Source organism: Hyla sarda, unplaced genomic scaffold (assembly GCF_029499605.1).
Source record: "Hyla sarda isolate aHylSar1 unplaced genomic scaffold, aHylSar1.hap1 scaffold_473, whole genome shotgun sequence".
Lineage (NCBI taxonomy): Eukaryota > Metazoa > Chordata > Amphibia > Anura > Hylidae > Hyla > Hyla sarda.
The window spans coordinates 66,662-83,991 of NW_026610485.1; the positions used below are offsets into that span (position 1 = coordinate 66,662).

At 46.0% G+C, this 17,330-nt stretch overlaps 1 protein-coding gene across 5 annotated transcripts in view; it reads left to right on the forward strand.

Moving 5' to 3' along the window:
• EPHB4 (EPH receptor B4) overlaps positions 1 to 17,330 on the forward strand; it is a 129,615-nt gene that overhangs the window by 63,084 nt on the left and 49,201 nt on the right. Inside the window, exon 1 of one of the 5 annotated variants that reach the window (XM_056553913.1) lies at positions 3,785 to 4,282. The exons of the other annotated variants lie outside the window; for them this stretch is intronic. Within the exon in view, the coding sequence (XP_056409888.1) occupies positions 4,225 to 4,282 (58 nt within the window). The 5' untranslated portion in view covers positions 3,785 to 4,224. Of the gene's footprint in view, positions 1 to 3,784; positions 4,283 to 17,330 lie in introns of those variants that run through there. 5 annotated transcript variants of the gene reach the window in all.

Here is a 17,330-nt window from a genome sequence, read left to right on the forward strand (position 1 = left end):
TTGGGGCCCCTCCATGTTTTTGGGGTCCAGCCCTTTGTCCTCTATACTCACATGATTATTGTGGAGTTATTTTAGGGTGTTCTCTGTATAATATTTGGGGCCCCTCCATGTTTTTGGGGTCCAGCCCTTTGTCCTCTATACTCACATGATTATTGTGGAGTTATTTTGGGGGGTTCTCTGTATAATATTTGGGGCCCCTCCATGTTTTTGGGGTCCAGCCCTTTGTCCTCTATACTCTCACATGATTATTGTGGAGTTATTTTGGGGTGTTCTCTGTATAATATTTGGGGCCCCTCCATGTTTTTGGGGTCCAGCCCTTTGTCCTCTGTACTCACATGATTATTGTGGAGTTATTTTGGGGGGTTCTCTGTATAATATTTGGGGCCCCTCCATGTTTTTGGGGTCCAGCCCTTTGTCCTCTATACTTACATGATTATTGTGGAGTTATTTTGGGGTGTTCTCTGTATAATATTTGGGGCCCCTTCATGTTTTTGGGGTCCAGCCCTTTGTCCTCTGTACTCACATGATTATTGTGGAGTTATTTTGGGGGGTTCTCTGTATAATATTTGGGGCCCCTCCATGTTTTTGGGGTCCAGCCCTTTGTCCTCTATACTTACATGATTATTGTGGCGTTATTTTGGGGTGTTCTCTGTATAATATTTGGGGCCCCTCCATGTTTTTGGGGTCCAGCCCTTTGTCCTCTATACTCACATGATTATTGTGGAGTTATTTTGGGGGGTTCTCTGTATAATATTTGGGGCCCCTCCATGTTTTTGGGGTCCAGCCCTTTGTCCTCTATACTCTCACATGATTATTGTGGAGTTATTTTGGGGTGTTCTCTGTATAATATTTGGGGCCCCTCCATGTTTTTGGGGTCCAGCCCTTTGTCCTCTGTACTCACATGATTATTGTGGAGTTATTTTGGGGGGTTCTCTGTATAATATTTGGGGCCCCTCCATGTTTTTGGGGTCCAGCCCTTTGTCCTCTATACTTACATGATTATTGTGGAGTTATTTTGGGGTGTTCTCTGTATAATATTTGGGGCCCCTCCATGTTTTTGGGGTCCAGCCCTTTGTCCTCTGTACTCACATGATTATTGTGGAGTTATTTTGGGGGGTTCTCTGTATAATATTTGGGGCCCCTCCATGTTTTTGGGGTCCAGCCCTTTGTCCTCTATACTTACATGATTATTGTGGCGTTATTTTGGGGTGTTCTCTGTATAATATTTGGGGCCCCTCCATGTTTTTGGGGTCCAGCCCTTTGTCCTCTATACTTACATGATTATTGTGGAGTTATTTTGGGGTGTTCTCTGTATAATATTTGGGGCCCCTTCATGTTTTTGGGGTCCAGCCCTTTGTCCTCTATACTCTCACATGATTATTGTGGAGTTATTTTGGGGTGTTCTCTGTATAATATTTGGGGCCCCTCCATATTTTTGGGGTCCAGCCTTTTGTCCTCTATACTCTCACATGATTATTGTGGAGTTATTTTGGGGTGTTCTCTGTATAATATTTGGGGCCCCTCCATGTTTTTGGGGTCCAGCCCTTTGTCCTCTATACTCACATGATTATTGTGGAGTTATTTTGGGGTGTTCTCTGTATAATATTTGGGGCCCCTCCATGTTTTTGGGGTCCAGCCCTTTGTCCTCTATACTCACATGATTATTGTGGAGTTATTTTGGGGTGTTCTCTGTATAATATTTGGGGCCCCTCCATGTTTTTGGGGTCCAGCCCTTTGTCCTCTATACTCACATGATTATTGTGGAGTTATTTTGGGGTGTTCTCTGTATAATATTTGGGGCCCCTCCATGTTTTTGGGGTCTGGCCCTTTGTCCTCTATACTCACATGATTATTGTGGAGTTATTTTGGGGTGTTCTCTGTATAATATTTGGGGCCCCTCCATGTTTTTGGGGTCCAGCCCTTTGTCCTCTATACTCACCTGATTATTGTGGAGTTATTTTGGGGTGTTCTCTGTATAATATTTGGGGCCCCTCCATGTTTTGGGGGTCCAGCCCTTTGTCCTCTATACTCTCACATGATTATTGTGGTTATTATTTGGGGGGGTTCTCTGTATAATATTTGGGGCCCCTCCATGTTTTTGGGGTCCAGCCCTTTGTCCTCTATACTCACCTGATTATTGTGGAGTTATTTTGGGGTGTTCTCTGTATAATATTTGGGGCCCCTCCATGTTTTGGGGGTCCAGCCCTTTGTCCTCTATACTCACCTGATTATTGTGGTTATTATTTTGGGGTGTTCTCTGTATAATATTTGGGGCCCCTCCATGTTTTTGGGGTCCAGCCCTTTCTCCTCTATACTCACATGATTATTGTGGAGTTATTTTGGGGTGTTCTCTGTATAATATTTGGGGCCCCTTCATGTTTTTGGGGTCCAGCCCTTTGTCCTCTATACTCACATGATTATTGTGGAGTTATTTTGGGGTGTTCTCTGTATAATATTTGGGGCCCCTCCATGTTTTTGGGGTCCAGCCCTTTCTCCTCTATACTCACCTGATTATTGTGGAGTTATTTTGGGGTGTTCTCTGTATAATATTTGGGGCCCCTCCATGTTTTTGGGGTCCAGCCCTTTGTCCTCTATACTCACATGATTATTGTGGAGTTATTTTGGGGTGTTCTCTGTATAATATTTGGGGCCCCTCCATGTTTTTGGGGTCCAGCCCTTTCTCCTCTATACTCTCACATGATTATTGTGGAGTTATTTTGGGGTGTTCTCTGTATAATATTTGGGGCCCCTCCATGTTTTTGGGGTCCAGCCCTTTGTCCTCTATACTCTCACATGATTATTGTGGAGTTATTTTGGGGTGTTCTCTGTATAATATTTGGGGCCCCTTCATGTTTTTGGGGTCCAGCCCTTTGTCCTCTATACTCACATGATTATTGTGGAGTTATTTTAGGGTGTTCTCTGTATAATATTTGGGGCCCCTCCATGTTTTTGGGGTCCAGCCCTTTGTCCTCTATACTTACATGATTATTGTGGCGTTATTTTGGGGTGTTCTCTGTATAATATTTGGGGCCCCTCCATGTTTTTGGGGTCCAGCCCTTTGTCCTCTATACTCACATGATTATTGTGGAGTTATTTTGGGGTGTTCTCTGTATAATATTTGGGGCCCCTCCATGTTTTTGGGGTCCAGCCCTCTGTCCTCTATACTCACATGATTATTGTGGAGTTATTTTAGGGTGTTCTCTGTATAATATTTGGGGCCCCTTCATGTTTTTGGGGTCCAGCCCTTTGTCCTCTATACTCTCACATGATTATTGTGGAGTTATTTTGGGGTGTTCTCTGTATAATATTTGGGGCCCCTCCATGTTTTTGGGGTCCAGCCCTTTGTCCTCTATACTCACCTGATTATTGTGGAGTTATTTTGGGGTGTTCTCTGTATAATATTTGGGGCCCCTCCATGTTTTTGGGGTCCAGCCCTCTGTCCTCTATACTCACATGATTATTGTGGAGTTATTTTAGGGTGTTCTCTGTATAATATTTGGGGCCCCTTCATGTTTTTGGGGTCCAGCCCTTTGTCCTCTATACTCACATGATTATTGTGGAGTTATTTTAGGGTGTTCTCTGTATAATATTTGGGGCCCCTCCATGTTTTTGGGGTCCAGCCCTTTGTCCTCTTTACAGTTTTGGGAACTTTTTTTGGTCCTTCATAAAACTTTCGGCGAAGTTGAGGAATGATTAATCCCTTTTCCCGGAGAAGCCAATCGGTGTGCAGGGGCGGGGTCTCCCGGCTGGGCTGGGCCAATCATTGTGTGTGTGGGCGGGGCGTGTGTGGTGCTCGGCTGCGGACGGGGCGCAGGCTCTTCTCTCATCCCAGAAGTTTTGGTCCAGGCTCCCGGGGCCCCGCTCTCCGGACACACCGAGGGGCCACACTGCTCAGGCCGGACACCAGGCGCCGTACTCCCCGCAGAGCCCTCCTCACCATCCTCCCGCTCCGGCTCCTTTGTCTCCCGCACCCGGATCAGGTTTCCCCCGGCTCCCCCCTCTCTGGGGCCCCGGAGCGGTGTGTGCAGGCTCCGGCTCTCATTACTTTGGGACCCCCAGAGATATACCTGCAGGATCCTTACAACTGGCCCCGTGGTCCCCCTGTGCTCTGGAGCCCCCTCCCCCCAGCTGAGAGCTTTGGGGGCCCCCAGGATCTCCTGACCACCGGGGCCCCCTACCCCCGAATACAGGGGCTGTGCCCGGACCGGGGCCCTCCCGGAGCCCATGGATCCCCGGATATTACTGCTGCTGCTCTGGACCCCGGCGGCCCTGGCTGTGGAAGGTAACATCATTATGTCTATAGGGGACTGTAATATACAGGTGACTATAGGTTATATATATATATATATATATATATATATATATGAGAGCTGTCTATAGGGGACTGTAATATACAGGTGACTATAGGTTATATATATGAGAGCTGTCTATAGGGGACTGTAATATACAGGTGACTATAGGTTATATATATATATATATATATATATATATATATATGAGAGCTGTCTATAGGGGACTGTAATATACAGGTGACTATAGGTTATATATATATATATATGAGAGCTGTCTATAGGGGACTGTAATATACAGGTGACTATGGGTTATATATATACATATATATATATATGAGAGCTGTCTATAGGGGACTGTAATATACAGGTGACTATGGGTTATATATACATATATATATATGAGAGCTGTCTATAGGGGACTTTAATATACAGGTGACTATAGGTTATATATATGTGAACTGTCTATAGGGGACTGTAATATATACAGGTGACTATAGGTTATATATGAGAGCTGTCTATAGGGGACTGTAATATACAGGTGACTATAGGTTTTATATATATATGAGAGCTGTCTATAGGGGACTGTAATATACAGGTGACTATAGGTTATATATATATATATATATATATATATGAGAAGTGTCTATAGGGGACTGTAATATACAGGTGACTATAGGTTTTATATATATATATGAGAGCTGTCTATAGGGGACTGTAATATACAGGTGACTATAGGTTATATATATATATATATATATATATATATATATATGAGAGCTGTCTATAGGGGACTGTAATATACAGGTGACTATGGGTTATATATATACATATATATATATATATATGAGAGCTGTCTATAGGGGACTGTAATATACAGGTGACTATGGGTTATATATACATATATATATATGAGAGCTGTCTATAGGGGACTTTAATATACAGGTGACTATAGGTTATATATATGTGAACTGTCTATAGGGGACTGTAATATATACAGGTGACTATAGGTTATATATGAGAGCTGTCTATAGGGGACTGTAATATACAGGTGACTATAGGTTATATATATATATATATATATATATATATATATATATATGAGAAGTGTCTATAGGGGACTGTAATATACAGGTGACTATAGGTTTTATATATATATATGAGAGCTGTCTATAGGGGACTGTAATATACAGGTGACTATAGGTTTTATATATATATATATATATATATATATATGAGAGCTGTCTATAGGGGACTGTAATATACAGGTGACTATAGGTTATATATATGAGAGCTGTCTATAGGGGACTGTAATATACAGGTGACTATAGGTTATATATATGAGAGCTGTCTATAGGGGACTGTAATATACAGGTGACTATAGGTTATATATATGAGAGCTGTCTATAGGGGACTGTAATATACAGGTGACTGTAGGCTATATATATGAGAGCTATCTATAGGGGACTGTAATATACAGGTGTCAATAGGTTATATATATTTATATGAGCCGTCTATAGGCGACTTGCATATAAGAGCTGTCTACAGGTGAATATTTTATAGAGCTGTCTATAGGGATCTGATATACACAGTCGTCTACATGATTATTTTATAGAGCTGTCTATAGGTGACTGTTGTATATAGAGCTGTCTATAGGGATCTGATATTATACACAGTCGTCTGTCTTTAGGTGACTGTTGTATACAGAGCTGTCTTTAGGTGACTGTATATAGAGCTGTCTCTAGGTAATTATTATTATGCAGAGCTGTCTATAGGTAATTATTATATAGAGCTGTCTATAGGTGACTGTTGTATACAGAGCTGTCTCTAGGTAATTACTATATAGAGCCGTCTATAGGTAATTATTATATAGAGCTGTCTATAGGGATCTGATATTATACACAGTCATCTGTCTTTAGGTGACTGTTGTATACAGAGCTGTCTATAGGTAATTATTATATAGAGCTGTCTATAGGTAATTATTATATAGAGCTGTCTATAGGTGATTATTATATAGAGCCGTCTATAGGTGATTATTATATAGTTGTCTATAGGTAATTATTATATAGAGCTGTCTATAGGTAATTATTATATAGAGCTGTCTATAGGTGACTGTTGTATACAGAGCTGTCTATAGGTAATTATTATATAGAGCCGTCTATAGGTAATTATTATATAGAGCTGTCTATAGGTGACTGTTGTATACAGAGCTGTCTCTAGGTAATTACTATATAGAGCCGTCTATAGGTAATTATTATATAGAGCTGTCTATAGGGATCTGATATTATACACAGTCATCTGTCTTTAGGTGACTGTTGTATACAGAGCTGTCTATAGGTAATTATTATATAGAGCTGTCTATAGGTAATTATTATATAGAGCTGTCTATAGGTGATTATTATATAGAGTTGTCTATAGGTAATTATTATATAGAGCTGTCTATAGGTAATTATTATATAGAGCTGTCTATAGGTAATTATTATATAGAGCTGTCTATAGGTGACTGTTGTATACAGAGCTGTCTCTAGGTAATTACTATATAGAGCCGTCTATAGGTAATTATTATATAGAGCTGTCTATAGGGATCTGATATTATACACAGTCATCTGTCTTTAGGTGACTGTTGTATACAGAGCCGTCTATAGGTAATTATTATATAGAGCTGTCTATAGGTAATTATTATATAGAGCTGTCTATAGGTAATTATTATATAGAGCTGTCTATAGGTAATTATTATATAGAGCTGTCTATAGGTAATTATTATATAGAGCTGTCTATAGGTAATTATTATATAGAGCTGTCTATAGGTAATTATTATATAGAGCTGTCTATAGGTAATTATTATATAGAGCTGTCTATAGGTAATTATTATATAGAGCTGTCTATAGGTGACTGTTGTACATAGAGCCGTCTATAGGTAATTATTATATAGAGCCGTCTATAGGTAATTATTATATAGAGCTGTCTATAGGTGACCGTTGTATACAGAGCCGTCTATAGATAATTATTATATAGAGCTGTCTATAGGTGACCGTTGTATACAGAGCCGTCTATAGATAATTATTATATAGAGCTGTCTATAGGTGACTGTTGTATACAGAGCTGTCTCTAGGTAATTATTATATAGAGCTGTCTATAGGTGACTGTTGTATACAGAGCTGTCTCTAGGTAATTATTATATAGAGCCGTCTATAGGTAATTATTATATAGAGCTGCCTATAGGTGACTGTTGTATATAGAGCCGTCTATAGGTAATTATTATATAGAGCCGTCTATAGGTAATTATTATATAGAGTTGTCTATAGGTAATTATTATATAGAGCTGTCTATAGGTGACTGTTGTATACAGAGCTGTCTATAGGTAATTATTATATAGAGCGGTCTATAGGTAATTATTATATAGAGTTGTCTATAGGTGACTGTTGTATATAGAGCCGTCTATAGGTAATTATTATATAGAGTTGTCTATAGGTAATTATATAGAGCTGTCTATAGGTGACTGTTGTATACAGAGCCGTCTATAGGTAATTATTATATAGCACCGTCTATAGGTGACTGATATATTTTATAGAACTGTCAGGTCTGATAAATAAGATTCAGATTTTTTAGTCTTCTCCTTAATAATCCATCATCACAGACCTGACGGGTTTCAGCCCTTTACTCCTTAGTCCTGAGTACAAACAAGAAAACATTATGGCCCATCAGGAAAGTCCAGACCTGTGTTATATACAGAGATGTATGTGATATCTACCTCTATATTACACACGTCTGATACATTTTCTTGTTTGTAGCCAGGACTAAGGCATCAGATTGGTTTGTGATTATGGATTTTAAAGAAGAAAACTATAAAAAATGAAATAAAATAAATTTTATTTATTAGACCTGAAAGTCGCTGCCTTTATGTTTTTGTCTTTATTTGTGTCTCTTATACAGGGTGAAACTAGTGGAAAAATTATAGTGCCGGAACTTCTTTGTCTGTAGGGTCTCTGGTGTTATAGAGAGGTGACTGTCTATAGGGGGTCTGTGGTTTTATATAGAGGTGACTGTCTGTAGTGGTCTGTGGTGGTGTTATATAGAGGTGACTGTCTATAGGGAGGTTCTGGTGTTATATAGAGGTGACTGTCTATAGTGGTCTGTGGTGTTATATAGAGGTGACTGTCTTTAGTGGTCTGTGGTGTTATAGAGAGGTGACTGTCTATAGGGGTCTGTGGTGTTATATAGAGGTGACTGTCTATAGTGGTCTGTGGTGTTATATAGAGGTGACTGTCTATAGTCGTCTGTGGTGTTATAGAGAGGGGACTGTCTATAGGGGTCTGTGGTGTTATATAGAGGTGACTGTCTATAGGGGTCTGTGGTGTTATAGAGAGGGGACTGTCTATAGTGGTCTGTGGTGTTATAGAGAGGGGACTGTCTATAGGGGGTCTGTGGTGTTATATACAGGTGACTGTCTATAGTGGTCTGTGGTGTTGTCATATAGAGGTGACTGTCTATAGGGGTCTGTGGTGTTATATAGAGGTGACTGTCTATAGTGGTCTCTGGTGTTATATAGAGGTGACTGTCTGTAGTGGTCTGTGGTGTTATATAGAGGTGACTGTCTATAGTCGTCTGTGGTGTTATATAGAGGTGACTGTCTATAGTGGTCTCTGGTGTTATATAGAGGTGACTGTCTATAGTGGTCTGTGGTGTTATAGAGAGGGGACTGTCTATAGGGGTCTGTGGTGTTATATAGAGGTGACTGTCTATAGTGGTCTGTGGTGTTATATAGAGGTGACTGTCTATAGTGGTCTGTGGTGTTATATAGAGGTGACTGCTCAGATCGGCTGAAACAGTATCTGTGCACAGATGTCGATTTCAAGTCAGTGTCAAAAATCAGTTGCCTGGGAAAATGACCTGATTGTAGTCTGATCGGGTCCGCAGCCCCATAGACTGTCTATAGGGGGGTCTGTGGTGTTATATAGAGGTCCGCAGCCTCATAGACTGTCTATAGGGGGGTCTGTGGTGTTATATACAGGTCCGTAGCCCCATAGACTGTCTATAGGGGGGTCTGTGGTGTTATATAGAGGTCCGCAGCCCCATAGACTGTCTATAGGGGGGTCTGTGGTGTTATATAGAGGTCTGCAGCCCCATAGACTGTCTATAGGGGGGTCTGTGGTGTTATATAGAGGTCCGCAGCCCCATAGACTGTCTATAGGGGGGTCTGTGGTGTTATATACAGGTCCGTAGCCCCATAGACTGTGTCTATAGGGGGGTCTGTGGTGTTATATACAGGTCCGCAGCCCCATAGACTGTCTATAGGGGGGTCTGTGGTGTTATATACAGGTCCGTAGCCCCATAGACTGTGTCTATAGGGGGGTCTGTGGTGTTATATACAGGTCCGTAGCCCCATAGACTGTGTCTATAGGGGGGTCTGTGGTGTTATATAGAGGTCCGCAGCCCCATAGACTGTCTATAGGGGGGTCTGTGGTGTTATATACAGGTCCGTAGCCCCATAGACTGTCTATAGGGGGGTCTGTGGTGTTATATAGAGGTCCGCAGCCCCATAGACTGTCTATAGGGGGGGTCTGTGGTGTTATATAGAGGTCCGCAGCCCCATAGACTGTCTATAGGGGGGTCTGTGGTGTTATATAGAGGTCCGCAGCCCCATAGGCTTTGTCCCTGTCTGTGCACAGATACCAGCTTCCAAAATCATATCTGTGCATCAGGGGGCAGCATGTCACTGTATGTACCCCAATACTGATCCCATCACTATGTACATGTAGACCCCTGTACCCCAATACTGATCCCATCACTATGTACATGTAGATCCCCCTGTACCCCAATACTGATCCCATCACTATGTACATGTAGATCCCCCTGTACCCCAATACTGATCCTATCACTGTACATATGGACCCCCTGTACCCCAATACTGATACTATCACTATGTACATGTAGACCCCCTGTACCCCAATACTGATACTATCACTATGTACATGTAGACCCCCTGTACCCCAATACTGATCCTATCACTATGTACATGTAGACCCCCTGTACCCCAATACTGATACTATCACTATGTACATGTAGACCCCCTGTACCCCAATACTGATCCTATCACTGTGCATGTAGACCCCCTGTACCCCAATACTATCACTATGTACATGTAGATCCCCCTGTACCCTAATACTGATCCCATCACTATGCACATGTAGACCCCCTGTACCCCAATACTGATCCTATCACTATGTACATGTGGACCCCCTGTACCCCAATACTGATACTATCACTATGTACATGTAGACCCCCCCCCCTGTACCCCAATACTGACCCTATCACTGTGCATGTAGACCCCCTGTACCCCAATACTGATCCTATCACTATGTACATGTAGACCCCTGTACCCCAATACTGATCCCATCACTATGTACATGTAGATCCCCCCTGTACCCCAATACTGATCCTATCACTATGTGCATGTAGACCCCCTGTACCCCAATACTGATCCTATCACTATGTACATGTAGACCCCTGTACCCCAATACTGATCCCATCACTATGTACATGTAGACCCCTGTACCCCAATACTGATCCCATCACTATGTACATGTAGATCCCCCCTGTACCCCAATACTATCACTATGTGCATGTAGACCTCCTGTACCCCAATACTGATCCCATCATTATGTACATGGGGGACCCCCTGTACCCCAATACTGATCCCATCACTATGTACATTATGTACATGGGGACCCCCTGTACCCCAATACAGATCCCATCACTCGGTGTACTATCTGGCATTAGTTCCCCCACATTAGTGTCTTCTCCCCCAGCAGTGGGTGAAGTGTCAGCTCTGCAGTCCAGCCCTCCATTGTATACGCTATTAATACCGGGCTGTAGCTGCGCTGCCTCTCAGGATTGTTTAGAACAATGGCGGTGTCTGCGCTCTCCTCCTTCCTGTCTCCCCTCCCTTCCTCCCCCCTTTCCTCTCTCCCCCTCCTCACTCTTTCATCTTCTGCTCCTTTCACTTTCTCCTCCCCCATTCCCAACTTTTCTTTACTTCTTTCCTCTGTTGCTCAGTCTGCAGTTCCCAGCACCCACATTCTGTCTTACACCAAGTTCTCTCCTGCCCCCCCCCCCCCCCACACACACGTGTTCGCTCCCCATGAGGGTGCAGATCAAAAAGCCTTATTGTCCTTTTACCTAGGTGCCCTGTGCTCTGGGCGGTGTGCCAGCCTCTACTGATCAGCTTGGGCTGTTTATCCCTGTAGTGTTCACAGGATGTGGCTTCATGTCGCCCATCGCGGCCCTGTGTGGACCCGGCTGGTGGCCTGACTGGTGGTTGTGGAAGCACTGTATGGATCTTACTGGTGGTTGTGGAAGCACTGTATGGACCTGACTGGTGGTTGTGGAAGCACTGTATGGACCTGACTGGTGGTTGTGGAAGCACTGTATGGACCTGACTGGTGGTTGTGGAAGCACTGTATGGACCTGACTGGTGGTTGTGGAAGCACTGTATGGACCTGACTGGTGGTTGTGGAAGCATTGTATGGACCTGACTGGTGGTTGTGGAAGCACTGTATGGACCTGACTGGTGGTTGTGGAAGCATTGTATGGACCTGACTGGTGGTTGTGGAAGCATTGTATGGACCTGACTGGTGGTTGTGGAAGCACTGTATGGACCTGACTGGTGGTTGTGGAAGCACTGTATGGACCTGACTGGTGGTTGTGGAAGCATTGTATGGACCTGACTGGTGGTTGTGGAAGCATTGTATGGACCTGACTGGTGGTTGTGGAAGCACTGTATGGACCTGACTGGTGGTTGTGGAAGCACTGTATGGACCTGACTGGTGGTTGTGGAAGCACTGGATGGACCTGACTGGTTGTTGTGGAAGCACTGGATGGACCTGACTGGTGGTTGTGGAAGCACTGTATGGACCTGACTGGTGGTTGGGCAGCACTGTATGGACCTGACTGGTGGTTGTGGAAGCACTGTATGGACCTGACTGGTGGTTGTGGAAGCACTGTATGAACCTGACTGGTGGTTGTGGAAGCACTGTATGGACCTGACTGGTGGCTGTGGAAGCACTGTATGGACCTGACTGGTGGCTGTGGAAGCACTGTATGGACCTGACTGGTGTTGTGGAAGCATTGTATGGACCTGACTGGTGGTTGTGGAAGCACTGTATGGACCTGACTGGTGGCTGTGGAAGCACTGGATGGACCTGACTGGTGGTTGTGGAAGCATTGTATGGACCTGACTGGTGGCTGTGGAAGCACTGTATGGACCTGACTGGTGGTCTATAGCTCTGTGTGGACCCGGCTGGTGGCCTGACTGGTGGTTGGGCAGCACTGTATGGACCTTACTGGTGGCTGTGGAAGCATTGTATGGACCTGACTGGTGGTTGTGGAAGCACTGTATGGACCTGACTGGTGGCTGTGGAAGCATTGTATGGACCTGACTGGTGGCTGTGGAAGCACTGGATGGACCTGACTGGTGGCTGTGGAAGCACTGGATGGACCTGACTGGTGGCTGTGGAAGCACTGGATGGACCTGACTGGTGGCTGTGGAAGCACTGTATGGACCTGACTGGTGGCTGTGGAAGCACTGGATGGACCTGACTGGTGCTGTGGAAGCACTGTATGGACCTGACTGGTGGCTGTGGAAGCACTGGATGGACCTGACTGGTGGCTGTGGAAGCACTGTATGGACCTTACTGGTGGCTGTGGAAGCATTGTATGGACCTGACTGGTGGTTGGGCAGCACTGTATGGACCTTACTGGTGGCTGTGGAAGCACTGTATGGACCTTACTGGTGGCTGTGGAAGCACTGTATGGACCTTACTGGTGGCTGTGGAAGCACTGTATGGACCTGACTGGTGGTTGGGCAGCACTGTATGCACCTGACTGGTGGCTGTGGAAGCACTGTATGGACCTGACTGGTGGTTGTGGAAGCACTGTATGGACCTGACTGGTGGTTGTGGAAGCACTGTATGGACCTTACTGGTGGCTGTGGAAGCACTGTATGGACCTGACTGGTGGCTGTGGAAGCACTGTATGGACCTGACTGGTGGTTGTGGAAGCACTGTATGGACCTGACTGGTGGTTGTGGAAGCACTGTATGATAGGGACTCAGGACCCCGGACAGGCAGGGGGAAAGAAGCTGACGGCGGCGGTCTATGGCACCGCAAAAGCCGCTGCAGTTCATTGATTTTAAGCACCCGATTTAAATCAATGATCTGCAGCGGTGTCACGGGGGGATAAATAGCCGATAACTTATACCGGAATATCGGTATAAGTTATCGGCCCTAACCTGCACAGATTATCGGTATCGGCCCTAAAAAAACGATATTGGTCGATCCCTAGTATGGACCTGACTGGTGGTTGGGCAGCACTGTATGGACCTGACTGGTGGTTGTGGAAGCACTGTATGGACCTGACTGGTGGTTGTGGAAGCACTGTATGGACCTGACTGGTGGTTGTGGAAGCACTGGATGGACCTGACTGGTGGTTGTGGAAGCACTGTATGGACCTGTCTGGTGGCTGTGGAAGCACTGTATGGACCTGACTGGTGGTTGTGGAAGCACTGTATGGACCTGACTGGTGGTTGTGGAAGCACTGTATGGACCTGACTGGTGGTTGTGGAAGCATTGTATGGACCTGACTGGTGGTTGTGGAAGCATTGTATGGACCTGACTGGTGGTTGTGGAAGCACTGTATGGACCTGTCTGGTGGCTGTGGAAGCACTGTATGGACCTGTCTGGTGGCTGTGGAAGCACTGTATGGACCTGACTGGTGGTTGTGGAAGCACTGTATGGACCTGACTGGTGGTTGTGGAAGCACTGTATGGACCTGACTGGTGTTTGGGCAGCACTGTATGGACCTGACTGGTGGTTGTGGAAGCATTGTATGGACCTGACTGGTAGTTGTGGAAGCACTGTATGGACCTGACTGGTGTTTGGGCAGCACTGTATGGACCTGACTGGTGGTTGGGCAGCACTGTATGGACCTGACTGGTGGTTGTGGAAGCACTGTATGGACCTGACTGGTGGTTGTGGAAGCACTGTATGGACCTGACTGGTTGTTGTGGAAGCATTGTATGGACCTGACTGGTGGTTGTGGAAGCACTGTATGGACCTGACTGGTGGTTGTGGAAGCACTGTATGGACCTGACTGGTGGTTGTGGAAGCACTGTATGGACCTGACTGGTGGTTGTGGAAGCACTGTATGGACCTGACTGGTTGTTGTGGAAGCACTGTATGAACCTGACTGGTGGTTGTGGAAGCACTGTATGAACCTGACTGGTGGTTGTGGAAGCACTGTATGGACCTGACTGGGGTTTGGGCAGCACTGTATGGACCTGACTGGTGACCTATAGCTCCATATGGACCTGGTTGGTGACCTATAGCTCCATATGGACCTGGTTGGTGATCTATAGCTCCGTATGGACCTGGTTGGTGATCTATAGCTCTGTATGGACCTGGTTGGTGATCTATAGCTCTGTATGGACCTGACTGGTGGTAGGGCAGCTCTGTATGGACCTGGCTAGTGATCTATAGCTCCGTATGGACCTGGTTGGTGGTCTATAGCTCCGTATGGACCTGGTTGGTGGTCTATAGCTCCGTATGGACCTGGTTGGTGGTCAGAGCTCCGTATGGACCTGGTTGGTGGTCTATAGCTCTGTATGGACCTGGTTGGTGGTCTATAGCTCTGTATGGACCTAGTTGGTGGTCTATGGCTCTGTATGGACCTGGTTGGTGGTCAGAGCTCCGTATGGACCTGGTTGGTGGTCTATAGCTCTGTATGGACCTGGTTGGTGGTCTATAGCTCTGTATGGACCTAGTTGGTGGTCTATGGCTCTGTATGGACCTGGTTGGTGATCTATAGCTCCATATGGACCTGGTTGGGTGTCTATAGCTCCGTATGGACCTGGTTGGTGGTATATAGCTCTGTATGGACCTGGTTGGTGGTCTATGGCTCTGTATGGACCTGGTTGGTGATCTATAGCTCCATATGGACCTGGTTGGTGGTCTATAGCTCCGTATGGACCTTGTTGGTGGTCAGAGCTCCGTATGGACCTGGTTGGTGGTCAGAGCTCCGTATGGACCTGGCTGAAGGTCTATAGCTCCGTATGGACCTGGTTGGTGGTCTATAGCTCCGTATGGACCTGGTTGGTGGTCTATGGCTTCGTATGGACCTGGTTAGTGGTCTATAGCTCCGTATGGACCTGGTTGGTGGTCTATGGCTCCGTATGGACCTGGTTGGTGGTCTATGGCTCCATATGGACCTGGTTGGTGGTCTATAGCTCTGTATGACCTGGTTGGTGGTCAGAGCTCCGTATGGACCTGGTTGGTGGTCAGAGCTCTGTATGGACCTGGTTGGTGGTCTATAGCTCCATATGGACCTGGTTGGTGGTCTATAGCTCCATATGGACCTGGTTGGTGGTCTATAGCTCTGTATGACCTGGTTGGTGGTCAGAGCTCCGTATGGACCTGGTTGGTGGTCAGAGCTCTGTATGGACCTGGTTGGTGGTCTATAGCTCCGTATGGACCTGGTTGGTGGTCTATAGCTCCATATGGACCTGGTTGGTGGTCTATAGCGCCATATGGACCTGGTTGGTGGTCAGAGCTCCATATGGACCTGGTTGGGGGTCTATAGCTCCATATGGACCTGGTTGGTGGTCAGAGCTCCATATGGACCTGGTCATTATATCATGGTTCATCCTGGGTTTTCTCCGGCCCCCGCTGTGTGTGTGGTTACCGCTCGGCCGGACACGTTGAGCACAGGGCCGGTTTTGTTGCATTAAGTGAACTTTTATGAGTCGATGTTATAAGCTTCTCCTCCGCCCACACAATTTGCCCCCCTGCGTGCAGCTTCACCCCCATTCACATTCAGAGAGGATTAGGAGAAGATGAAGCCAGGACACTTCGCTCCCCTCCTCCCCTCATTCTCTTCTGATGCCCCCACCTGCTGGTATAATGACCATTAAACATATGGGGGGGGGGGGGGGGGCGCACGTCATCATACAGAGGTTCTCCACCCATATACCTGACCCCAGGGATCTCCGGTTACGGGGTGTAGTGACACCTGACACAGGCAGTAACACAACTCCTCGGTGTGAAACTTCTCAGTAAGACGACTCCACCGGCAGGCGGCATTATTTAAAGGGACAGTAACACACACACATCCCCCCCCCTTTGTTGTGCTGTGATTTAGTATCGGATGATGGGAGTGATACTTCTGGTTGGGAGTGATTCAAAGGTGTATACATGTTCTTTTGCGCCATCACCGGGGGTGTTCTGCTCTGTCGGCCCCCGCACCGGCCACCCCCTCTGGTAGATGCCAGGACTCGTTCTTGGGTTCTTTATCCTCCTGCTGAGACTTGGTTGCCATGAGTGCGGCAGGGTGGAGGGTGCGAAATCCGGGCGTATCCGTCTGATTAACATTCCCGCACCGGCAGCCGTATGCGTGCGAGTCACAGATCAACACAAGCTATAGCAAAACTACAACTCCCAGCATGGCCCGGACAGCCAACGGCTGTCCGGGCCATGCTGGGAGTTGTAGTTTTGCCACATCTGGACAGGATGTCGCACCTCCCCTGCTGTGAAATCTCTCGCCACTCCTCGCCTGGGCCATAAAGCGTCTCGCCCGACCGGTTACCTTAAATAATAAACTCACTGTTCCCATTGTCCCACACAGTGCCCAGGGCCCATCTCTTCTTCCTGGCAATGCCATTTGTCTGTGGAACTACAAGTACCCCAGTGCGCTGGATACATGCTGGGACCTGTAGTTACCAACATGGGGGATAAAGAGGGGTGGGGGTGCACTAAGGTTCCCAGGAGGTGAATGAGGCCGCACGGTGCCTGAGGGGGAAGGCCGCTGTACAATGGCGCTTCCTGTTACTGCACAAAGTGACAATATCCCTGGAATAAACCACGGGAACCTCACAATGCCGCATCCTCTTCCCTATCCGTATACAACCTCCGTATATGTCGTCTGTATAATGTATAGCTGGGGTGTGTACCCTGATATCTGTATAATGTATAGCCGGGGTGGGTACCCTGA